The 27,079-nt window shown below is 46.4% G+C and overlaps 1 protein-coding gene across 1 annotated transcript; it reads left to right on the top strand.

Moving 5' to 3' along the window:
• Positions 1-4,050: 4,050 nt before the first annotated feature.
• On the top strand, positions 4,051-24,105 carry T265_10083 (hypothetical protein; the record flags this gene model as incomplete). The annotated part of the gene is made up of 11 exons (XM_009176351.1): positions 4,051-4,226; positions 4,350-4,420; positions 4,469-4,635; positions 4,669-4,740; positions 10,972-11,253; positions 14,550-14,615; positions 14,662-14,760; positions 14,808-14,913; positions 14,998-15,140; positions 17,338-17,574; positions 23,186-24,105. 11 exons carry the CDS (start codon positions 4,051-4,053, stop codon positions 23,408-23,410), a joined length of 1,644 nt encoding a protein of 547 aa, XP_009174615.1.
• Between the last annotated feature and the right edge of the window lie 2,974 nt (positions 24,106-27,079).

The raw sequence follows: 27,079 nt of genomic DNA on the forward strand, positions 1-27,079 counted from the left end.
GCGCAGCACAGACAAAATCTCTTCTGCCATCTCGCGCATATATTTGTAGGCTTGAACAAACTGTTCACTTCTACCCAACAGGCTCAAGGTCTTGGTTCTGACCCTCCGAACCATGATATGGGACCAGCGTAAATAGAAGTTCCACGATATTCTTGGCTGTTCTGACCACAAACTCGGTAATTTTTGACGCAGCTCTCTCGTTAGGAAAACTGCTTGCCAAAGAACGTTTACCATCAATCCCTCTGTAACAACAAAACCAGTGAACTTTCACAGAGTTTCGTAACTGACCGTAATTACGGGCTGCGGGCTGCCGCATCACCTAACTGCGAACACACCAGGTTAACTATCCCTGGTCATCTTTACTATGGCCATCAGCTCAACCGTTCTAGGTCATCCACTGCTGATTTTGATTTTGATTTAACACGACAAGGAGATGAACAACCTTCACAGTCCTAAAGCTGTCATACATCCAGCGTTCTAGAGCCCGTTACAGTTTCATGCATGCTGTTATTGGGCTTGGCAACGCTGATCATATTCGGTGCGCTAACAGGATTGTCAAAAAACGGACAACTTGACCAATCACATGTGGTCTTTCCAGGAAAACGCGTTGATTTCCATGCTAACGTCACTAAGTTAACGTCGCGACAGACTATTCTTACATTTCTTTTCTAATAGAGATCCTTTCAAAAGCTGTATCACTTGACCTTCACAACGGCCGGAGACTTAGTTTAGAAGGTTCACTGATTGCGTGAGGCTGCGTCCTAGACGCACAGCCAAAATCCCCCTGAAACCGTGGTTCGAAAATGGAAACTTTAACACAAAGTTTTAGCATTTGATCGTATTTATTTTCGCCCTTACGATCTCTCTACGCGGCCGCAGTTTTGTTAAAAGCTGTCTAAACCCACTCGAGGCTCATCATGGGCACATAATTCATATTTTCAAAGCAGCATGGCTGACCACCAATCAACCCGCGCCGTACAAATGACGAAATAAAGGAGTGCAGTACCCTTTTGAAGAAGGGTGCTCCGTCGTCGGAGATTCGGCATTACCTCACTGAGCATTTTGGAGGAGGTACTAACTATCAGGGATGTGAACAATTATCGTGTCAGATACCGACATCCGTTGTTGAGTAGGTCGGTGGGTACCTTTTAATTTGTTTCTCAGATTATGTCATCGATCATAGCCGAGCCTTGAGACTGTGATCGCGTACTGTTGGTGTAATCAGAGGGTGGTACTTTTAGCCACAGCAGACCTCACTCTTTTGAAGTTTCCCTGACATAGTAAGCACTGATCCTATGCGCGTCACCAACCGTTTTAGGTAAATAATTTTAAAGCCTTTGACGTTCACTGTTAGGGTAGATGGATAGCAGGGGCATAGGTCGACCCGTAATGTATGAATTTTTTGAAAGTTAGCGTCTTGTGCCTTTGCGCAAGCTATTCTGCTCGTTCAAGGATATGATGGGTGGACAATATTCAGTGGAAGCATCTCGTCATGAAAAAATGACTTTGCAGATGCGGGCTGCCAAATCTGTGTTCGGCTGCGATATAATGCTGTGCTATTTTCACGCACGGTAAGCCATCCACAAGCAATGCATGCACTGTTGTAACTTTTCTGACGATTTTCAACAGCAACCGGCACATATTCCACCCAATGACTCGCTCCGTTAACGCGACTGAGTAGGTGGCAGTGCTCCAAACCTTAATCGCGTAGGTTTCGTCACTAGTTATAGATCCTGCGGAGAACCATCCCTGGGTTTGCCTCTCATTTTACTGCCCACTGGTTTTGCATCACTCGAAACTGGCCATTCATGCACAGTGTGGGTTGGTACGTTTTGGGAATGTGACCAACAACCTCTCGGAGAACGACAAAGAGGCATGTGAATAGGCGCGTGCATCACGCCGAGGTCCTGAACCGCGCCAACCAGAATGTCTCCAAGCAAACCAGATGGCTCAGGCCCAAGTATGAGACGGGAATTATAAACCACTAGGTAAGTAAGCAGACAAAATCCAATTAGCAACTCGCCAACGGTGTTTTCGTGGATTTATGGCGGGCGCATTGTCAACACGCACAGTATGAAGGGCCATCGCTAACCATTGACTTAAGTTACCGTGCATAGGGGAGGCCTCATAACCAGCGTTGCACATAACAATTACGATGACTATTCGAGGTGAGCAAATTTATCCGTCGTTATCATTCGCCGTAGCCCTAGTATGAGTTTGCTCCCAGTCGCAGTGGTGGAACGAGTTGGCGAGAGTGTACAATCAAGAGTAGGAACTGAATAGTTGCAGGTGTGCTATCAAACTGGGTATGACGGTGCAGTGCCATCATTGCACTGACATACTTCGGTTCTGGATAGCCTCATAACGGATGTCATGTTTGAAATGCTTAGGCTAGGATGAGCAATTCTGTGAGCAGCGGGGTTTTTGAGTTAGCCAAAGGAATCCGCAGAGGTATAACGAACCCGGTGAAAGATACCATGTATTCTTCTGGTCCGGTTGGCGATCGTAATGTATGCAGACCACAAGCCGGGTGGAGCTGACGGAAGTCAAACGAGTCGACAGGATTAAATAACTGAATACAGAGAAAAAGCGACAACTTTATCACATTTAGGTTGGTGACAACAAGTGAATAACTTAGACAGGGTGGTGGTAAAGTTGTACTTGGTGGACAAGAGGTCAAGCACGGGGTGATTTTGCAAATATATATTATATTATAGTATAGGAGGTCTAGAGCAAACCGGTATAAGCACGCAGATTTGATATGGTTAGAGAGGTCAAACACATAAGTACTGAGAGGAGTAGGAATTCCGAGGTGATAGACTACTTTATTTGAAATTTATTAGGTGATTTTTCGGTTCCCAAAATCCAGGAGAGGAAGGGGATGTAAGAAATATGGTCACCATTGCCCCTGGATTTGCGATCATCGAGCCCGCCGCTTACGGTCCAAGGACAGGCAGCGTTTTATTTACATTCGAACTGATTGTGTTTTGATAGACGAGGACCGCCACCGGTCGTTGGATAAGTCTATCATGTATAGCCGGAACATTATAGTCGGCTGCGAGTATGTGTACGGGCCCTGCAGTTACTATAGGTAGCCACGGTATGTGACATCGACTACAGTTATGAGGACGATGGGCCCTCGTTTGCCACTAAATTAGGATATCGCGCATAATGAAGGTCTCATTTTTATTGGCCCGCACAGATATTGGCCTGGTGTTTACTATGGGTGATAAGTGGTACAAGCGACAGCGCGCACAGTTATGGGCATGTCGGGTTGCCGCTGGCCGTTAGATTAGGATACCGCGCACACCTGAGGCTTAATTATCGGTGTTACATACAGGCACTAGCCTAGCAGTTACAAACATTAGCCAAGGTAGGCAACATTGCGTACAGTTATAAGTATGACGTTCGTCGTTCGCCGTTAGATAACGTTTGTGTGCATAGTTGAGGCCTAGTCTTCATCGGTTTGCATAAACATTGGCCTGGTATTCATCAGCAACAGCGAAGAAAAGCAACACCACGTACAGCGTGAACATGGCGGGTTAGGCTGGATTCGGATACCACGCCTAATAAGCTCTCCATAGTCACCGTTGCACATGGACAAGGACCTAACAGATACGATAAATAGTCAAGCTAGAGTACGGTTGTGAGTATAGCGGGGCGTCAGATCGGGTTATTACGCACGGTTTAGGTCTTGGTTTTACCGGCCCGCCTAGATACTGACCTGGTGTTAGGTAGCAAAGATAAGCGGCATCGCATACAGTTGTGGATATGACGTTCGTGAGTGAAGGTTGTATGAAGGTGAGGTTTCTACAGTTCAATAATCTTGAAAAACCAGTGTTTTCTTACGAGAGATTCTAATCAGCTGTTTAACTCGCTGCAGGAACTGTAATACAATATGTAATATATACGCTGTGGTCTGGATACCGAAATGACCCGTTTACCTCAGGCCATCTCTAACACATCATCATCGAGCAAACTGCACCCAGGAAGCCTGGGGGAAAGCCTGCATCCTGTGTATCAATCCGCGAACCTGGGAGCCATTTATTTATGCGAGCCCTAGCGCTGGCGAGCATACTGCTCCGCGCTGAGAACATAAAGAGCACTGCTACACCCTTTTTTCACTTGTGCCTTTCAGACGAACGACAGCCACCAACCGACAAGAATAAAACTGACCAGGAAAACTTCGGCAAAAGCCTCGATCCTGTGTATCAATCCGTGAGTCCGTGAGTCCGTAAGCCAGTGTCCATCTGAAGGTCAAGGGCGAAGCGGCAAAATTGTCAACCAATAAGAGGGCTAGGTTCCCCAAAGACGTCTCATCCTCTTTGCGTTCTTCACCTACACTGCAGTTCGATGGCGTTAGTGGAAACCGCTGAAAAAGCTGACGCTTTCAAAGAAGAAGCAAACAAATTCTTCAAAGGTATTGTGTATTCACGTGTTGTAGTCTATTTATCTGCTGCCCTTTCAGATGGAGAATATGATAAGGCGATAGAAAATTATACAAAAGCACTGCAGCTAAAGGAGTCGGCAATATATTTCTCGAATCGCAGTCTTGCTTACCTCCGGACAGAATGCTTTGGATACGCACTCGAGGATGCCACCAAGGCCATAGAGCTCGATGGTTCGTACGTTAAGGTACTCGGAATTATTGATCGAACCTGATTTCAGGGATATTATCGTCGTGCAATGGTGTATATGGCGCTCGAGAAGTTCAAAGAGGCTCTGTCGGATTTAGACATGGTGAGTGGGAATATCTTCCAAACGCTCGGCTAAAGGATACTAGGTGGGAAAGTTTGTTTATCATGCTTTTCACTCAAACGGCATATCTAGCTCAGCGTTGTGTTGGACGCTATTAGGCACCGGTATTCAATGTTTTGTTTTTGGTTATGATATTTGTGACTACTAAGAATGAGATTTTTCTGTCCTATAGTGAAGCGGCGAATGGTTCGGGCGCCGCTATGGATACGCTTATGTAGGGTTTTTTCCTTGGTTGTGTTGACTAGGAGTTGTCAGGAGTCAGGATCCAATCGGCAACAGAATCCAACTTTGTGCCGACCCGGTCCCATCTGGTATGAAGTTGGCATGGGTCCCACTGAAACTTCCTCACTGTTGCGCTCTACGGAAGGCCGAGTTTGCCCTAGCCACCCGAACCAGACATGGAAGCCACACCCGCACCCATCAAGTCCGAGGCAATACGTCCTGTAGGATAGAGCCGTATTTCGTTCTCGATTGCGCTAAGCATTATCCATGAGTATAGAACGAAAATCTGGCACAGAGATAGACTCTAACTATCCTCATAATTCGACTTCTGGTTGCATCATGTGCGAGATGGCCCAAGTGGTTAGAGCGCGAATTTACTGACCGAAAGGTCCGTGGTTCGAATCCGACTGCCACTCGACTTCCCCTGTCTAGGCTTGGGCAACCTGGCAGTATGCCAGCCCTCGTGCTTCCTTCGGGTGGCATGGAAGCTAGGCACCGGAAGGGCGCTACAGCTGAACGCTGCATCATGTGCCCTGATTGCATTCGAATATGAAGGAGAGACTGCTTTTCAAACTTCTTTAGCGGACCTTCTCCTGAAAATTAGTGAAAGTTGGTGGTGTTGCGGTTTGACTGAGGCATACGGCTTCGTTAAACATTGCGGCACCAGCCAATAAGTTACCCATTTTTTCAAAATGTTTCCATTGTCATCACCATTGTTATCACCAGAAAAAGCAACACGTGTTTACATTGATGCTTCACTGCTCTACGACTGCAAAGTTTAATAGCATTTGAAACATCAGGGTAAAAAAATACAGAGTAGATGGAGAAGGGACGTGTAGGTAGCTGAGGTCAAGCATTTCGAGGTGTCTACACTCAGTCGGAGAAATACTGACAACACGAAGCCGCTCACGCTAGTTAGCCGCGACTTTGCAGTATCCGGCCAGGTGCGGGAGTGTGTCCATAAGGCAACCATTCTGGAAGGCGGACCGCACCAACAGCCCCCAAACTCTGCGAGCTCTTTCACGCCCGTATACCAAGTCGCACGTCCACCATTCTGAAGGAGACATGGAGCGCAACACTTGTATCGGTTGGCGCTATTTAGGAGTGCGTTGAACTCGTCCGGACCACCGCTATTCATTATACCCGATGTATTCCGTGACTAAATCGCCTGCCCTACAACCGGATAGCCGTTTTCTAATTTTCTCGTTACGAGTTCGCCTGCTCAATCCAATTATAACAAAAACTTATGAGACGTCGATGTTAAAGCCCTAGGAAAAGTCTCATCCTGTGTCCGCGGGGACCATGTATCACAACCACATAACAACACAGTCCTTAATGTAGCCGTATACACGTGACTCTCTTGGACGCCACAGGTCACGCGTATTGGCAAAGGTTATTTGGGACCTTATACACCCAATACATCTAACGAGGCATGTAAACTTCTCCACAACCTTAGTGTTTTCGAATGAAGTGTAAAGATTTGAAGGACATCTACCCGGTTGAAATCCCGCTCGGTGCTCACGGATCCAAGTTCCGCGTGCTACCCTGAAACGAATAATCAGTGCCCCCAGAAACCTTGTTTCAACGGGATTTAAATTAATCTTTTGTTTACCACATTCCCCGCGTATAGCCTTTCTAAAAATAGGCCATACTATCAACTCCACTTATGTGGAATGGTTCCCTTTCACCCATATCGACGTGAATAGACTAGACGGGCACTGGTTAAGGAGTTTACTTGAGCAGAACGGGTGAATGACTATCAGATGCACGATGACGCTCGAGCAGATATTTACACTCGGACACTTGGTCTGATGAGGAATTCATGTTCATAGTCTGGTTTCTGTTGAAGGCCTACAGTCTGGGTTGGAGTTACAATCAGTTCTAGTGCTGGAACCTGCAGAGAAGGTATTCAGCTTTGGGTGGTGGGAGAATCGGAGAGGAAAAACGTGAAAGTGTAAGAAGGGATTCGTCAGCGGTAGCATGTTTTCGCTTACCCGCCCTGCTGCATGCAGCAAGAAAAACATCGTTCATCTGTAACACCCCTCAGGTGCTTAGCTGCCATGCAACCCGAAGGAAGCACGAGGGTTGGGATACTGCCAGGTTGCCCAAGCCTAGACAGGGGAGGTCAAGAGGCAGAGGTCGGGTTCGAACCACGGACCTTCTGGTCAGTAAATTCGCGCTCTAACCAGCAAGTAAGATGACCCGGCTGATGGCACCCCGCAACGGCCGATGTGACGCGAGTATACTTTCATCCGTAACTTAGCTATACGAAAGCTGGGATATTGCCACGACGCCCGCACCTAGACAGGGGGCGACTAGGGTCCTCAACCAAGGCCTTTGGCTCAAAAGTCTAACCGCAAGGCAGCGGTGTTGGGCTGGAAGTACAAGTACATTGCCATTTTTACGGAACACGTCGCTACACATGTTCAAACTCCAACCTGGTGGGACAGGAGACGTTGTTCGTCAGACCTTTGCCCATTGAATAACCTCGTGTGAGAGACTCTAGGTGTCGCGCGTACACCCCCAGTATAGCTCAATGGGTCGCCGAGGTACACAAATCGCCACACTACGGGAAGATCCAGTCTCCTTGTGACTGTTGGAGGTAGCATGTTTTCAACTGAATTTTCGTTCGAAATCTTGCGCCAAACGTTCCAAACGTCCTCTTTTGCTTGGCATCAGAGGGCCATTTTGGTCCCTGGTATTTTCCTTGACAAGGGGCTTCTCAGGATCAGCCGAGCGAACCAAATGGATCCGCCTGCGGATGTTTGAATCGTTGTTCCATTTCTTTGGCCTTTCTTACCCACTAGTAAAGCTCCAATGTAGCCACAATCCTGTCAGATTCGGCGCGTGGATGCAGTTAGCTGGGTTGCACCTCAGTGTTCCGGCTCTCAGCAGCACTTTGGATATCTGTTTCCAGTGTCTGTTACATCCCACATTAGACCAACCGACAGGCTTTGGAGGAGCCGGTTCTGTTTGTTTGGTTTCTGGGTCCATGAGCTTCTCAATGGCCGAGCGAGATGAGTGCGATTCGCGTAGGCCTAAAAACGCGCTGAAAAACAGATGCAGACAAATGCATTTTTGTAGTCCACGCAAGTATCCCAGAATGAGCGGCAGGCTGTGATCCACTTCGCCGGTAAATGTTGACAACGTGGTCCTTTTGGATTCGGGCTGGCTCTTCGGTGGCCAACACTGTCAAACGATTCACGCTGCTCCGCAAATTGGTTCTCCAAAGGACCTGCTCATGATCCACACACATCTGAATCAGGGGCTATATTGTATATGTATCTCATGTTCAACCCAACACAACCACCTATTTGGGCCTCAGCAGTATGCAGTCTACCTACCTGGGTATTCGCGACACCGGCAATCACACATATGTGTGAGCTTTTAGCCCGTTTTATGAAAGCACTTGGAGCATCATAGAAACTGTTCTTTAAAGATTCAGAGCTACAGTCCGTTGGGACGTAAGCAGGCAATAAACGGAGTGCGATGGACCTCATTTTCTCGAGATGCACACGTTTTCAGACGAACCGCGCAAGGGCAACTATCAACGGGTATCCACGCGACTAGATATGCCTCCGTTCGATCACTGAAGACAATGCCCACGCCGGCACACTCAACTGTAGCGGCCTCCTCAGCACCAGAGGTGCGGAGCTGGAACCTGGAATGAGCAAGGTAGCAGTTAGTTCAGCTACGGTACAACATACGTCAGTGCAGGTGGGATCCAGTGTACATACAAGAACCGCTTATCCTCCTACTTGCTTCATTGTTCGAACATCAGAGTCAGCTAAGTAGACTGGATTTTGGGGTTTCAAAACAGACTTCGATGTATTTCAGGTTGAGTGTGAAGTCAGATGCATAGACGCTGCAGCTTAATGTGATGCGTAACGAACAATGCGGTTTTAGTGCTGGGACCTGCGGATGGAGTAGGGTGGAAGGGGGACTATGCGTCAACAGTAGCCTGTTTTCGCTTATCCGCCCTGCTGTATGCAGCAAGTAAAACGACCCGGCCGATGACACCACGCGACTTTCAATGTGGCATTCATGGATATTATCAGAATGCTAACACCTAGGCAGGAGGGTGGTTGTGGCTTCTAATCGAAGCCTGTGGCTCAAAGGCTTGACAGCAAGGCAGCAGGCGGGTACTGGCATACAAATACAATACTACAATATTTTCAAGGAGCAATTCGACGTGGCTTTTCAAACCACGCACGTGGAGGGCCACGTGACTGTGCTCGTCAAAACTCTATGTACTGACTTATTTGGTGTGAGAAACTGCTTGCGTCAAAGCGGAGCCTCTCAGTATGGCTCAGTGGATCGTAGAGGTACACGAACGGCCACATTGCATTGATATCCAGTTTCTTTCCATCGTTGCCATTGCAGCCAATGGTGAGCCTGTCTCATGGTCCCCATCCAGAGGGATGGCATTCACCAGGGCAGCTGATTTTGCTGGTACTGACTTTTTATACTTTGGTGTCGAGTCATCACTTGGCCTTCCCTGTACTCACGCTAGCCCAGCGGTTTAAGCGCGAGACTGCTTTCCGGAAAATCTGTGGTTCGAACCCAACTCTGGCATCCTGACTATTCGTGTCTAGACTTGGACAACCGTGCAGTATCTCAGCCCTTGTGCTCCCGTTGGCTGGCATTGCAGATAGGCACCGAAGTGGTGCTACAGCTAAACGATTATTTATGATTTTTTCGTTTTCTGTTTAGCCGTGCGGAAAGGGCTGTTCGAGGAAGCCGGTCGACTGGCATACGGAACACGTGACCAAGCCAGCACAACCTACTGAAGTCAACCCACTGTGGGCGGGGTATTTTGTTCGAAAACCGCCCTACGCACTTCAGTATTACTGATACGATGTCCCAACCACACTGAAGCGATGCTCGGAAAACACCGGAAAACACAGCTTTTTGGCCCCGTCGGCGCACAATGGCCAGGTATCTGTTCCTTGTAACTTCATGCAGCGCGCCGCAGCTTTGCAAACTCACCTTGAGTGATACATGATGCATGCCTGCTTCACAAGTAATAGAAGTTAACAAAAGCCACTCTTCCACTCCCGACCAGGATGGAAATCTCGTCTTTTGTTGGACTGCCGGAAATGATACACCTGTCCAAGTAGACAAATTTGTCTACAATCTCATTCGGCTCATCCATAAGCTTGCGGTTTGGGTTCTAACCGACCCAGCCTTGGAACAGCACTGCAGTTTGCACGTATGAAGCGCTACGTGGGGCAGAATTATTCAGGTTATCTAATATAGCCTGTATTGCGATGAGATCAGATCCAGAAATAGCTATGCTGTCTGTCGATATCCGTGAGCGAGCATCGTGGGAGTATTTACACCCCACAGATATTAGAAGCATCTTTCATGATCATACCAATGACGAAGCTAAAGGTGAAAAAAGAAAATCCTGCCTGATTCCACTTGGTCTATAGGACTAAGGCGAGAACTTCTTCCAAACTTTCACGCGTCCACCGGCGTTGGCGTACAGGGCCTTAACGAGGACCAAGAATTTATATGGGACACCTTTGCTCCATATACACTGTCATAGTTCATAACGGTCCACAGCCAACGACAGCTTTCAAGTCAAGGAAAACCACACTTGTTGGTTACTCGAAGCAGTCTCGCTATTCCAGAGGGTGCATAATCGACTGGTGCTGGAATCCCACGCTAGTGTTACTGTCAGCCGTAATGGTAATGTTAGGTGTATGCTAACATAAACTTACTTTTTTCTGTATACATTCTCAACCATGTTAGCATGTGCCTTTCATTTGAGTGGATGACATGTTTCAGAATACTTCCTTTTTTGTCAAGTGGTATCCTACCCTGAAGGTACGAAGGTGTTCAGTAATCTGCAAGCCCTTATGGCTAATCATCCATATGCTCACTTTTCTATTTAATGAGCGTTGGGAACACGCAATGACCTTTTCGAGGCCTCCACTTTTCTTGCGGGACATCATCTTAGCTACCATCTCTCCTGTTTCCCAACAGGTACTACGCAATGCTCCACAGGACAAAACAGCTCGGGCGAAGCACACTGCTTGTCAGAAGATTTATCGTCGACGCCTTTTTGAACAAGCAATTGCGGTTGAAGACAAGGCGTCAGCTTTAACATCCTTTGACCCGGCATCCGTTACTGTTGAACCATCTTACGATGGTCCCCATCTTGAATCAGATGAAATGGGAAACTATGTTGTCACAGAATCCTTCATGCTAGCGTTGATAGAACATTACAAGGCACAGAAGAAGTTACATAAGAAATACGCGATGATTGTAAGTTAAATAACGAGCACGCCAGTTCGTTTGGAAGTTTCACTGATTATCTTGGAATGTGTGTGCCTCAGAGTAGTCTACTTATGTACTTTTGTTTGGACAGCACTTCCTTGTACGAAGCTCATTGCTTAGTGTTCTCTTTGTAATAACCGTGGTGTTTTGAATGGTCACCAGCGATCTTCGCCACAGTTTCACTTCAGTACGCACCAATACGCCGTCACTTTTTCTTCCGTTCAGATGAATATGTAAGATGAAATCATAAAATCATCATCATCACCAGTGACAGCATGACATCAGTTTCAACCCTGATGCTTGACTGCCGTACATCCATGACAATTCATGGTTGTACATGAGCTAGGATACTGCCATGGCCCCCACACCTAGACAAGAGGACGATTGGGGTCCTTAACCAAAGCCTTTGGCTCAAAAGCCTAAACACGAAGCAGCGGTGTTGGGCTGTAAATGGAAGTACATTGCCGATTTTACGGAACAAGTCATCACACATGCCCCCAGTCCCAACCTGGAGGACCAGGAGACTATGTTTGTCAGACCTTTAACCGTTGACCAACCTGGTATGAGAGATTGCGAGTGTAGCGCGGACACCCCCCTTAGTACAGCCCAGTGGTCCAGGTTTCAAACTGATTTTTGGACGAGTCAACCATTCACGAGCATCCTGAACTGCGATCTCCTTTTAGGGGCCCAGGTTTATGGACTCCATTCCCACTTCACCGTACCATTTCGTTGAAATTTTCCCTGAAGCTTGTGCAAAATACTCTGCATTCGACGGTTAAGTTTGTCTTCTGGTCTAAATATGGTGAAACTCATACGGATCACCTCGTATCTTAGTGGTTTCGGTTGTTACTCAAAACAAACATCATTTTTACTTGCCCGTTTTCATGACGTTTTCTAAAGCCCCGTTTGTAATCGCGATGCTTCGATGTGAAACTGACTTCGAATAATTACAGAAGCCTGCAGTATTTTGCAGGGTCACCTTTCTCTGCTTACAAGAGCGTTCTTCGCCATCCTTTTGCAATCAGACGCCAACTGGTGCGTTGGAGTCGTTGATTGTGCCATCCCCAATGGCATACAAGACGCCATTTAGTGCACAATTATTCCACGACGTACAGCTTTAAAACGAATACCGATGTTCAGCCGGACAATTCAAAGGAATACTATTAGAAATTAGGAACTGGATGCTATTGTTTGCAATTTAACGATGGACTAAGGCTTCTGAAATTGGACTTGGATTCGTTAAACTTGTTTTAGGGTGTTTTCGGATGTGCCCTGGTTTACTTACTAAGCTCATCCATAATTGTAGCCCAATCCTTGAGACAGGTGGGATTTCCTGTATCTTGCGTTAGATCATGTGGTTCACTGCCTTCTACCTGGGAGATAGAGTCGTTATTCGGGGAAGAAAATCGTGGACTTCGAAGGGCTAGAAGATGACCTCTCCAACGGCAAGAAGTCCTTTTAAAATCTGATGGAAAATGCCTGCTTGGACTGTGTGGGGAGATGGCCTTATTTGGGAAGGAAGGCCCTCTTAGCTGGTTACTGTTGTGAGTCCCGCCGGTGAACAGCAGATGAGCATTTCATGAACTTTTGATCTTTTTTGACATGCGATGCGTATCCCATGAGTCTCTAGGGGCATTCAAAATTGGTCCTTCGGGCTGTTGGTCAGTTATCATGGCATGTGGTTACTGGTGCATAGCGAGCAATCTGACTGAGTAGTGTTCTACAGGATGTAGTACGACTTGTTGTTTTGCAGCGGTGAATCACCGGCATTGTGTGCTGTCGGTAATGACATCTCTGCCACGCTACTCATTTATCTCATGCCGCGTAGTTTGGTGCTGATGGGTACATCGACTGGTAATTCGTCAGGCATGCGTTGCGTTTTCCTCTCTGAGCAGACAGTTCTTGTTAACGAAGCCTTGGGGGTTTGGGTTGGTTGGTTCCCGCTTTCAATATAAAACCTGTTGAAGGATGAAATCCTTGCCGATTTTCAAACACTTAACCTAATTGATCGGATTTATATCAGCAAAGCCTCGTGGTATTTTAACACACTGGCCTTCCAGTTAAACATGGATGTCGCGTCACCTCTATCACCGATTTCGTAGCTATGTGACTTCCTCAGTAGACGCATATGTTGACTAGTTCAAACATTACCTCCTGAAGTGGGACAGGCCCCAATGGTCCTTTAGTAGTAAACTGCATTTTGAAAGAGTTAGCATGTATCACCTTAACTCTCAGTTGGTCTTAGTTGGTTAGTACTACCTAAATGTTATTGGTACCTAGAGCTGTGTCGCCAGCAAATTCCAGGTCAGTCATCTTCTCTGGGAAGAATTTTAACAAATCCTTTGGGTTAGCTTCCAAAGTGTCGTCGGTCACAGTCCTCAAAAAGCGGATAGATAGGCAGCTTGTCGGCACTTCAGTGGACACGGTGATGAACCCAAACCTCTAGGTTCGCACATATTTCTCAGGTACTCCACTATCCCTGTCTAGGCTTGGGCAACCTGGGAGTATTCCAGCCCTCGTGCAATCGTCGGGTGGCATGGCAGTTAGGCTCTGAAAGGGTGCTACAGCTGAACACTCCACTATTTAGCAACTAGTCGTACGAAGTCTTTCGCTCCGCAGATTCAAGTGTTACCCTGGAACTCAGAAATATGATAATGTTCTATCTACGGTGCGCTTGACAATGATCAAACAAATAACGAAGGGTGAAGACTTGATGTCAGATTACAGCACTTGGATTTTCCCACTGCTCGGGCTAAGTCTTCCTTTGAGATGGATGCTAGAAGACCAGAAGTACTTTACTCTTCCGTAGCGTCTTCACCATTTGTGTGCAACGGAACAATTGTTCCGAATAGCTCTTTCCGTTTTACATATGACGAGCTGTTGGAAACTGAGGCCAGTGCATTGAAAGTGAAAACTTTTAGAAAGCTGTCTTATGGATCCAGACTAGTAGCGTCCCCAAACGCTGTGTTTAGTTGTTCGGTTCATCAGCAACAAAAACCTGGGGTAGTTCAACAATTAAGGTGTCATTCGCTGACCAAGTATTTGGTTGTTTGATTTTCGAGTGAATGCCTCATTGGAGGGGTTGACAATAGTTCAACGACTGCATGAGACAAAAGTGAATCGCTTCTTCACAAGTCCGGTGCTTGGACCACTCCCTACTTTGCGGCTAATTCACTACTAACCCAGACTTCAAGCAGCGTTAGCTAGATCGCTAGATTCCACTTCACACTGTCCCAACAAACCCCTTTGAATCTGACTAACTTGCGTTATTGTCTTCATTTTAGATACTGAAACAGATTGACCAACTTCTACGCAACCTGCCCAGTCTTGTAGACATTGATATACCAGAAGTAAGTTGACGGCTTCACACAAACGACCGATTTCACTTCAACGCAGGATACGAAATTTACTGTGTGTGGTGATATTCACGGCCAGTTTTATGATCTGATGAATATATTTGAGCTGAATGGACTTCCGAGCAAGGAGAATCCCTATGTAGGCCTTGCATCTTTTGATCACGTGTATCTTACTAACTATCCCAGCTTTTCAACGGGGACTTTGTTGACCGTGGCTCATTCTCTGTCGAATGCATTTTCACCCTCTTCGGCTTCAAACTCCTCTATCCAAAACATTTCTATCTTTCCAGAGGTGAGTTTCTTACCCCACCCGACGGAGAGGGGTTATATTTCGACTGACGTTCTAACCACATTCCTATGCTTGTGTTGTTCTTAGGAAATCACGAATCGGAAAATATGAACCGGTTATACGGATTCGAGGGAGAAGTCAAGTCTAAGTATTCTATGGAAATGGTTGACATTTTCACTGATCTTTTCAACTGGCTCCCACTCTCCCATCTGATCAATGAGCGAATACTGGTAAGACACTGACGCGACCTGTGTTTCGCTTTGTCTTTTGCGCCACCTTTTCTCTTAGTTTGGTTTCTGTTTCTTCATGCGAATTGATGCGCATCCTTCTGGGCCATAGTTGCCGGGGATGGCCAAGGCGCTTAAGCGCATTCAATGAGATAATTCGGAGGCTCAGCCCTGGCCCTTGACCCAGAAGCCGACTGACCACTGTAACCCGCAGCTACCTACCAACCCGGTGACGAGTTACACAGACTTCAGTTGATGCCAGTGCTAATATCGAAGCTTGTGGATATGCTCGAGCCACATTCGGGGGATCACAAAGACGATACGACAACCATTCTTCCATTACTAGGAATAGTTGTGCATGCAAACCTAACGGAATATTGCTCAGCCAGTGCACTATCCACCCTCTGTTAGTGATGTACCACAGCTAAAGCGGATTACTGGGTTATCGTGAATTTATTCGAATTCTCTACAAGGATGCATATTAGCTTGCGGTTTGTGACACTAGAGTTTCTGCGCGACACGTTGAATCCCGATAAACAGTGGGTTTAGTTTGCGGTAAATTCCCACATCTTGCTTGTGGAGGCTCATCGCAACACCCTCATTTCGAATGGTGTTAGGTAAAGCGGAACACCTGGTAAATCCCGTTGAAAAGCAACCAATATTATCTTCTGATGAATATTACGGAATAACACGACTCGGAACACCAAAAACATCAGCTAAAAAACGAAGAACCAACCGTATTCAGAGGTAGATTTAGTCAAATATGGTCGTTGGCTTGTTTGCTGAGCTGGGCAATTCGATTGCCAACGTTTCATCATCAATCGAGGCGAGCGTAGTGGTGCGTAGCGGTGGGCTAGTGGTTATGTGTGTGTGTTAGTCAAATATTTAACTAAATGAAGATCACCTGACTGGCTAATCAACAAGGTTGAGGTTAGAATGGATTAGATGGAAACTACACACATGCCATCAGATGGAACAGCGAGCATGCCGCGGACCGGTGGACAAACCTTGGACGCTAGAAAGATCATTGATGAGTGGGATAAGCAAGATTAAGTAAGAAATTGTGGATCGACAGTTGGGAACAAATGAAAAGTCGGAAGCAAACATCTACCAATTCATCACTCGCAAAAAATTCGACCCATCAGCAAAGACGGCTGATAGGTCCTCGGGACTCAGCACCATGTAGATGGAACCGTGATATCTTCACCAGTGTGTTAAATGCTCCTGCGTTTTTGTATCCATCTATCATTTCGCTGCATAGTCTAGCTGCAGATGAAAGTTCCCAAATCTCATGTTCTCTCTGGACGGTTTGAAGGGCGCGTCACTCCACTTCTGGGTCAGGAACGCCGCAGCACTGCATACGAAGTGTTCAACTTTTCGCGGGGAAATCTCAACCACTCTGGCAGTTTTCAACTCTTCCAACTCTTGGAATGAATTGTATACGGAGTTGGTGATTACGCGTTCATATGAATCTGTGAAGGAGGAGGTGAACAGGCAACCTCCCGCTCAGTTTCTAGCCATGAAGTTGCTTGGAGAGAATAAACTAAGTTCTTCCGTACGGCATAAGTAGCTGACTCTTTGCTGTAAGAAAATCAGGAGAAGGGTTAGAAAAACTAGATTAAGTTGAATGCAGTCGCATGGGGCATCTTTCCAGACACAAGAACAGTGCCGAAAAGGGCTTGTCTCGTTTGAACCTAGGTGATTGTCTCTTTCGTTTTAATCGTTGCTTCTGGTACTACAACTCAGTCGTCTTGTAATTGGTTTCAAACGCGTCAATTTGGCGGTTGGTGCCGTTCAGTGTGAACAGTTCGAGAAACCCGAGAATCATTCGATGTTAGCACGAGTTTGTTTCTACCAAAATCTGACCAAACAGTTCCTCTGGGTACACTAGATTTTGGTCACACGTAATTCTTCCTTCGTTGGTAGTTGGCGGTCAGTGTTGTTTTCAATGTTGGTGATGATGTTGGGGGTTGCGATGAGTTGTATTCATTGTAATAGCTTGGCGGCAGTCACGTGACATTCGCTAATTACAATCTATTTGTCCTCTGATTTGTGGATGTGTTACACGTTAGTGTATAGCTAGCCTTAACCGACACTAAGCTATGTACTTGTAAACCCTTACCCACCCACACAGTGAGTGGAAACCTTCGTATCCATTTCCCCCAAAGATCATTCATTCTGGTGCATCTGTTCCCATCAGGTTATGCATGGTGGTCTCTTTTCGAACGATGACGTAACGCTAGACGATATACGTAAAATCTCCAGGGACCGTCAACCTCCAGAAGGCAGCCCAATGTGCGAACTTCTGTGGTCTGATCCAATGGAAGGGAACGGACGATCTCCATCGAAGCGAGGTATCGGCTGTCAGTTCGGTCCGGACGTGACCGAACGGTTTTGTAAAGCCAATGGACTGGACTACATCATTCGGAGTCACGAGGTTTGTGGTTAAGGTTTTCCTCCTTGCTTGCTCCCCCTTTCTTGCTCATATTTGGCAAATACTTCACCCGCGTCTCTTTCTCCTGTTGGAGAGCTAGCACCTAGTCCAGCTTGATGTGCGGTGTGATACCTGAATTGCAAGATACTGCATGAAGAGTAAGGGTTCGTAGATGTTTCGGAAGTATCGTTCATAAGACCAGCTAAATACTACAGGCCTAAATTTTATTGGAGGTGTGATCATCTCGCTGAAGTGTGGGTGTAGAACTGGTGTGGGTGGGTAGAACTGGGTGAGAGGCACCTGTAGCCGGCTAAAGCACTTCGAGGGCCTATCATTCGATTTGTTACATCCCCACCAAGCAGGTCGATTAGTGATGATTGATAGTTACACAATCCGACCTTTGGAACTAGGTATGTGTATGAAATCGCCCTCCTTTTCTACATTATTTCGGCTGCTTTTGGGGAAAATCCCTCAAACTAGCAGTGGAAAAAATGAGAGAAGATAATCATTCAGTTGTAACACCCTTTCGTTGCCGAGCTGCCATGCAACCCAAAGGAAGCATGAGGTTACCTGGTTGCCCAAGCTCTGACAAGGGAAGTCGAGGGGCAGAGGTCGGTCAGTAAATTCGCGCTCTAACCACTGAGCTATCTCGCCCCCAAAACTAGCACTGGCGATAATGCAACAAATGTGCTGACTCCTACTGTGCTCAGTTCCAACAAATGTTTGTTAGTTACTCTCTCCACATAACAACGGCTCCTGCAACGGCAACCACGGTCCCAAAAGCTGCCATGTGATCTTTCACGTCGCTCGCATCCATCTCCGAAACATGAATACCTACTCAGCTCGACAATATGTGCCTGTTTTTCTTTCGAAACTGTCGTAAATCTTACAATGCTTGGAATTGGTATAAACATAAATGCACGCAAGAAAAGTTAGCCTGCGATCCACGGAGATAGCTACCGTCCGTTTTTAACAAGATTTCATCACACTGAGAGTTGCTAGATGGAGGGCGTATTATACAAGTGCATGTATTCAGATGTGGTTGAATGCCTCACCAGTCTGCACATTGGTTTGATCACTTGTATTCCGTATTTAAGTTCTGTGCCTTAAGAAGAAGTGACCTGGAACAGTAGAGAAAATGATGGCTACTTTATGAGGAATTCAGCCGATAGACGACAAAAACGAGTAGCTGTTCTCTATAATTATCTTTTATTTTTGAAGAGCATGGTCACAGACACAAAAAGCAAATGCAGGCGATATATGTGGGAGGGTTATAGGAGAATGTTAGATTAAAAGAGAGAAGCGTTTCATTTGAAGCCATGCCACCAAGAATTCCGGTCAGACAAGATGAATCCCGACGTATGTATGAATGCTTGGTATGGAAACACGCGTGAATTGCATCTGGAGGTTTGTATGGGCGTAACATTGTTGCAATGTTCCATCAGTAGCGAATGATGGTTCGCTTTTTTGTTTTCCATTTCAAAGGACTTGTATATTTGTCCATACATATGCAACTAAGTTCAGAAGTATGGTTTTCAGTGGTTCAGTGCTAGTTCTACCTGACAACCTCCCCTGTAACGACCGGGCAGAGTGACTGGATGTGCATGTGTACCATGTGTACTTTGGGGAGAGTTTTTGCCTAACAGAAACAATGAAAAAAGAAATTCTGCTGGTTATTCTGTTTCAAATACTTCGCCAGTTTATATCTCGTTCCACATTCCTGGGTCGACAGCAATATCCACTCCATGTATCATGTGAGCTAGAGCAACTGCCATGGCTAACTTCTATCATCTGTCTAACAACCAAGGGAGAGAAATAATCTCTTCTGTGGACTAATCATCGTTAGTTGTGATCCAATATTTCTTTAGATAGTGGTTTCGTGGAAGTTTCACAACAACGGCGTTTAGTTTAGTAGTTTATCTTTGGAGGGGAGATCCAAAGGAATGTAGCTAAAGCTAGGTGTGTTAAAACAGCATACCTTCACCGTTCGCTGTTAATTGACAACGTGAGATAGGCTCTGCGATAACTTACTCGTGACGTGCAAATGTACCTAGTCCCAGTCCTTACGACTTCACGTCACATGCAAAAATTGAAAATCCAAAGAAGCTCTATATCAAGCAAGGCCAACCTGAAGGTTAACGGATAGCCGCAAGAGCTCAAACCCTAGGTCAAACAATCTGTTGCCCGAATACAACAGACCAGGTAGATTCAATTATTTCTCAAGACACGCAGACATGACGTAGCGCTCCGACCGAAAGTGGATTAAATCACCTGGACCGAGTGGTTAGAGCGCAAAGTTACTGACCGGAAGGTCCGTGGTTCTCACCCGACCTTTATCTCTCGACTTCCCCTGTCCAGGCTTGGGCAACCTGGCACTGTCCCAGCCCTCGTGCCTCCTTCGCGTTGCGTGGCAGCTAGGCACCGAAAGGGTGCTTCAGCTGCACACACGTTCTCAAAACGCTATTAGTGACGTTTTTGACATTGTTGGAGTCATTTGCGTTGCTGCTGGATTTGTTGGTGAGCTGCACTTACTTTAGATGCGATGTCCCTCAACACCAGCATACCACTTTCAGTGAGCTCATTGTAGCTTGACTCAGGTCCAATCACAGATGACTCGTTAACCCAAAGGAATTCCTTACCTCCATTTTAGGGCGAGACGGCCCAAGTGGTTAGAGCGCGAATTTACTGACCGGAAGGTCCGCGGTTCCAACCCGACTTGCGCCACTCGACTTCCCCTGTCTAGGTTTGGGCAACCTGGCAGTATCCCAGCCCTCGTGCTTCCTTCGGGCGGCCTGGCAGTTAGGCACCGAAAGGGGCTACAGCTGGACGGTATTTTTTTTTACCTCCATTCGGTATTTGAATGGTACTGACTTTGTCCAGCGGTGTAGTGATTGACGTCTCAATAACATCCACATTCGCTAATCTGCTTTTCACTAAATCGAAACAAAACTCATGGTAGTTTATCCACTCACTACGTACCTGGTCAATGCAATTGGCGTAGTTCCTCACTTGCCCAAACGGACAGTACGACAACATCCACTTCTCCGTGGAAGGTGAAATCGTACAGGGTTGCATCAACCTCATGTCAACGTGTGCAGAATTTTTTTATGGGCGTTCCTGAAAATCCTGCACACCCTGACTGATGCCTGGACTGTGAATCCGTACACCCATACTCCGCAGGATTGCTCACCTTTCAGCTGCACTCGTTGTTCACTTGATGGATTCGAATGATTATTCGTCAGCAGATGACAAGCCCCATGAGAAATTAATCCTTGAATTTCACAAGAAAATCAACTGGCATAAGTATACCTAAACTGTAAAGTGGTGCGATGGCGTGATGTCGTCGAGAGACAGCTAGATTCTATTTTCTGTTGTGTGCATGTGGATAACATTCCAGGGCAATAAAAAAACCGATTATTGGGGTCGTAGACTTGTTTGTCCATATTCGGTGCTAGCTTATTCTGGGGCATTTCAGTTGGGTGGAGACCATCACTAAAGGCACGACCAATCCACCACGCTCACAAGACGGAGCAGAGGTCAGTCACGGATGATGTGAGATATGAAACGTCATGGTGTCCTGTTCAACTATCTCACCCTCATGTTTGCCCATCACATTGCATGGCTTTTAAGTATTCCAATGCTTGTAGATGCATATCGTGGTCTAACTAACCATTCAGTAATATGGTACTGTGAGGAAATTTGGTAATATTCAATATAAATTTCATCCCATCAGTGAAGCCAATCTGCGCGGAAAAGCCGAGAAGCACTATGCAGCTGGCACATTCTCTACATTGCTTCTCGACTTTTCCACGTAGATTGGCTTTACTGACGGGATGAAATCTTTTTTGAACAGTCGCCATTACCAATTTGCTGCATTCGCTATCTGAGACAATACTCCGAATCAACGCTACCGCACTGTAAAGGCACGATGTCTGTAACAGACAGATGGTGTGAGACGGTGTTCGAAGTTCCAGCTCAAGATAAGAAGTGTTGTGTGGTATTCACATCCTCATTTTTTTGCGATCTGAAAACCCTGCCAGGTTAATAAGCGAGCAAATTACCAGCACTAGGCGTTTAGTGAAACTATTTTTTTTTGCACGTCTAGACTCTGTAAGTTTCAATATTGCTCGGCGGACTGGGCAGGACGACGGGGCGTTTGACGCCCTTCACATTCTCCAGAGTTGGTTTCTTTTCCGCCTTGTGAAGGTGTTGGACCGGTCAGCTTGTAGAATCGATTTGCACCTCGTCACCAAAAGCTCCACTGACACTTGTGTATTTACGCATCAATTATGTCAGCCACCGCCGCCTGCTTCCCCACGGAACCGTGGAAGCCATAATCTCCTTACAGGAAGTACGAGGTTTTTACCGCTGAAGGTATTACTGACTGGTTTGTACCCGATTAGGATCATGTCGAGAATGCTAGCACATTGAATGTGCAAGAGTTAAAATGCATGCTGTTCCGAATGCAGGTTCTGAATGCAGAATTTTGAGTCTGATTTCTTTCGCACACTTTCATCGAAGTTTCAGGAGAAACGGGTCGAAAGTGCCGTAGAGCTTTCCTCAACGAGATGACACAGTGTTGTTCTAATCGATCAGTTGTGTTCTCATTAATTGTAGGATTGATCTCTGTCGGGACTTGTCGCATGTTGACAGAAATCTTCCAATTCCCGCTACTAAGAACGTATGTTCCCATATCTTCATCGCTGGCTGTAAATGCTTGAAGTTTGTTTGGGAATCGTATACTGTGTTTTTTTCAAGTCACAGCAAGTGGGTAGAAGATTTTTCATGAAATTTGAACTTCATCTTGGTAAGGTGACTTGAAATATGTATCAGAATAGCATAAAAGTACTCCTCTTCTTACGAATTACATTTGAATTACGTTAAAAGTGCATATTTCATTATCCCTTTGAGGCATATGGAAGTCACTGTAGAATCCTCTCCTCTTAGAGGGCTGGCTCGGTCGTACAAAACGCAAAACGGCACGATTCTCATCGCATGATTCTCGTACCGAGGTTCGATCTGCTTCAGAATTTCAGTGATTAACTCAAGTAGTACATTCAAATCAACAGGAATATTCTGGTGAGCACTCCGCAAAAATCCGCTGTCAAGGAGCAGTTTGTCTTATTTCTTTACCAGGACCTAGTTTTCAGCGGTCATGCGTAGCGTACTCGGTTCCCTTGTAGTGTTCAGTGGTGTAGTGGTTGGGTTTTCTCGCCCTTCATTCTGGCTCCGCTTCCCGCTTTACCTAAACACCTCAGTCTAAGGAACAGGATGGATGGACGCCATTCAGTAGTTTCTGTTTTCTGACGAGACTGTTGTGCTAACTGAGAACCAAGCACAACTTCTCTCAATGTGTAAATGCAGTTGGGTTCTAGGCATTAATAGTTTCACCATCGTCGAATTTCTTTCAGCATACAGCCAGGCTACACGGTGGTCCACGTTGAACTGTTTGACGCCTGTGTGTAGTTGAATAGTCCCAAACGGTCTGTGTGAAACCACTAGGTGCTGCTTGCAGGCAGCGCACAGCTTACTGAGCAGGTTAGTATCACGACCAAGTGCTTGACCATGTTTCATTGTCTCGCTGTACTTCATGTATCCTTGACTTTGTTTTTAGGTCAAGGACGAGGGCTACGAAGTCGCACACGGCGGCCGTTGTATCACGGTGTTTTCTGCACCTAACTATTGTGATACAATGCACAATCGCGGAGCTTTCATCACACTAATCGGCAAAAGAAAACCTGCACCAATGAAACCGGAGTTTACCAGTTTCAAGGAAGTCCCTCATCCAGACGTGCGCCCACTAGCCTATGTCAACCCCTTCCTGTCATTTTTCATGTGATGCCTAAACTCCACCCTGCACTCCCTTCAAGTTACCACTGTGAAAAAGACACCATTCAGTATCAGGTGCCTTACACAGTCCCATTTTCAGGGATTGATTTGTACAAACACCTGTTCGAACTCCGGTTGTCTAAAACTGTTTGCCTACTGCTCACCATCGCCCGGTGCGTGTGTCTTATAGCTCGACCAAAACTAACTGCGTATGTATGTACAGGATTGTCTCACTGCTGCTGGATGACTATCTGAGTGGTCCGGAAATTCAGTAACCGCTTTGAGTCCTCTTCTCGACCAGTATAGAATATAATACATATTATGCTCAATCACTGTTCGGCGACTTTTTGTTGGAGCGGTTGTTTTGGTTCTCATATTGGTTTGATTGTGGTGGATATCTTTTGTCCGACCTTTTCAGGCTCTTCTTATCTGCGAATATGTAGAAGACTTTGAACTAAATGTGTTGTGTTGGGAAAATATATTGTAACTTTAAGGGAAGACTGCTACTTGGAGGATACAAACCTTCGTGGACGCCGTAGATACCACCAAAAACAACCATCCAACTGTGTGTGAAATGTTATTTGCCTCGCATGATAGACGTCAAACATTTTTGTGAATTTCACTGTACATTCTCATTGTTGATTTTTGTGTGGTGGACTATCATTTTGTCTCTTAAACTGACGGTGTGAATCAATCGATTTATCAGCTGTAGACCATGTACCATGGACGCATTGGTTGCAGCTATTACAGTTTCCAGCACCGGAATGAGGGAGAGTGTGGGACATACGACCAAGCCTTGGAGACGATGGCATGTTCAATTATTTCGGGAATCGGGTAGCTACGCATCGAAGGCGATAGCTTTGATGCACTTGCTTCACTCACTGCGCGATTGGGCTATTTCTGCCAGTGTCATTAACCATTGGTGGGTTGATACTCGAGGTCGTCATCCAGGAAGACAGCAGTTGTCGATCTGACTAAATTTACCGGTTAGTGTTTTCGTACTTCGTTACCAGGTCATACACTGTCCACCTCTCGGTCGCTTCCAGTTAGCACAGGGCTGGGCGAAAAGAGCTTTGCGGGGCAGGCGGTCTCCTGGTGCTAACCAATGTAACCGATCAGGCGTGAGGAATTCATCTGTTGCGGGAGACCTACTTCAACATTACTAATCCGACCAGACCCGACCAATGCTTCGGGACACCGATGGTCAAACTGATATTTTACGTATGTGTTCTGTGCTTAGAGGTAGCACAGGGCTGGGCGAAAAGAGCTTTGCGGGGCAGGCGGTCTCCTGGTGCTAACCAATGTAACCGATCAGGCGTGAGGAATTCATCTGTTGCGGGAGACCTACTTCAACATTACTAATCCGACCAGACCCGACCAATGCTTCGGGACACCGATGGTCAAACTGATATTTTCCGTATGTCTTCTGTGCTTAGAGGTCACGCCTCTGATCCATAAAGTAGTATGGATCGCACTGCCGCAGTCTAAACTTTGCCCTTGACAGACAAACTGACGTCACGCCATAGGTGTCGGAGGTTGGCAAAAGCTGCTCTGGCCTCACTCATGGACCCAAAGTATGTTCACATGAGGTTTGAATGCCGGCGTCGTTCTCCGGTTACACCCACAGCGGTGTATTGCCGAAATACATTAATACAGAGTGTATAGAAAAGGGCGCTAATTCAATCTCCCTAAACTGACTGGGCGGTATTGAGTACCTCGCGATATTTAACTTGCGTTCGATCGGTCCGCAATTCAAACCGATTACATTGAATCAAGTTCATCACTTGACGGGGAGTGTACAAGAAGGACAATCAGTCAAAAGATTGGATTCGGCATATAGTATTCCCTCTTTGTTGCATATGGAGAGGCAGGCTAACCTTGGCTGTTCCATAACACGACCTTGAATTATCAACGTTCAGGCTTGGCCGACTTAGGTGTGCGTACAGTGGTCTCTTCTGGGTAGTTGCTTATTCAGCGAAGGTTCAACTAGTTCTTATGTGACAAGTTAACGACCCCCAAGCCGGAGATATGTTTCATCTGTCTTTATTCTGCCTCTGTTTAAACCCTTCTGAAACACCGTAATGAAGATCGAATAGTGGATGTTGCTTGGGCCAAGCGGCCCATAACCTACCGAAAATCCACTAATGGGACACCTGCGCCTCTCGACCTCCCTGTCTAGGCTTGGGCAACCTGGCACTATCCCACCCCTCGTGCTTCCTTCTGGTGACATGGCAGTTAGGCACCGAAAAGGTGCTACAGCTGAACGATGCTGAAGTCAGTCAGATATCATCCCTTCTGTGACGGCCGTAATATGGCACTGGGAAGATTCAGTGTCCCTTTTAGGACAGTTTGCATCCCAAACTTTGTGAAGGTAGTCTTAATTTTCATTATTTTGTAAAAAATCGAAATCTTTCGGGGCCTAGCTGCCATGTCAACCGAATGAAGCACGAGGACTGGGGTACCGCTAGGTTGCCCAGGAGAAGTCGAGATGTGGAGGTCGGGTTCAAACCGCAGACCTTTCGGTCAGCAAATCCACGCTGTAATCATTAAGCCACCTCGCTACCTCAGCATCTTGAAGGTTGGGTAATCAGAATATTGGAGTTTTACATATAATAAAGAAGGAACCTAAGTTCTTAGGTGTTGGATCACGTCGCGGAGGTTCAAGTAGGATTAACTTGCGGTCAACTTCAGCGTGCATTGCACTCGGATGCAGCTGTGGGTAACATCCTGCGACAGGACAATCTTCTGTTATTCAAAATAAGCGTATCATTCTACAGTTAACTGGCATAACGGATCGTTCAGCTGTAACACCCTTCTGGTGCCTAGCTGGCATGCCATCCGAAGGAAACACAAGGGCTGGGGTAATGCTAGGTTGCCCAAGCCTAGACAGGGAAGTCGAGAGGCATAGGTCGGGTTCGAACCATGGACCTTCCGGTCAGTAAATCCGCGCTCTAACCACTTGAGCCATCTCGCCCCCACTAGCATAACAATGTCGACGGTCATTTTAGTGTTTCTCCAATTCCAGGTATCGTTCGGCTAGAAGCTACTGGTAAGTATATATTTCTTCGGTAGTGCGTTAACCACTTAGAAATGATTGATAAATGTGGCACTTTGTCACAGCGGACCACGGGGTCGTGTGTCTTTCGTATATCCATCCTGTTAATTTCGGAAGAAAGTATGCTGAATTGAGTGGTTCCTGTTTCACATTTGAGGGTGAGGAACGTCCCATTGTGGCGCCAGCATCTGTGAATTCGGGTAAGATTAGTGATACGTAGGCGAGCTGTCATGGAGTGATTCAGTCCACTGATGCTTTGAAGTGGTCCTAGCAACGACCAGAACAAATAGGCCAGTCAATGTTAGGTTATCGTTTTTCATAATTCAATGCAGCACAAAGCCGTAAGGACAATCCTTTTCACAGGAGCAAGCTTCGGTTTGCCGTAGCTGGCCAGAAATCGGTTGTCATGGGGCTTTTCTATTTTCGGAACAAGGTGGTCATCGTGGGAACATAGTATCGTCGAACTTGTTGAGGTTTCCGGTCACCTGTTGGGGGGGGGGAGCGGTCGATATTCGCCCATAAATTTCCTCGTAGTCTGCGGGACGGTTGTCCCCTTGAAAGGGTAGAGAGATGAAGGAAACAAACTGTGGCATCCTCATCAGTGGTTTCAAAAGGGCGTTCAAG

This window comes from Opisthorchis viverrini (genome assembly GCF_000715545.1).
Source record: "Opisthorchis viverrini unplaced genomic scaffold opera_v5_335, whole genome shotgun sequence".
Taxonomy (NCBI): Eukaryota; Metazoa; Platyhelminthes; class Trematoda; order Opisthorchiida; family Opisthorchiidae; genus Opisthorchis; species Opisthorchis viverrini.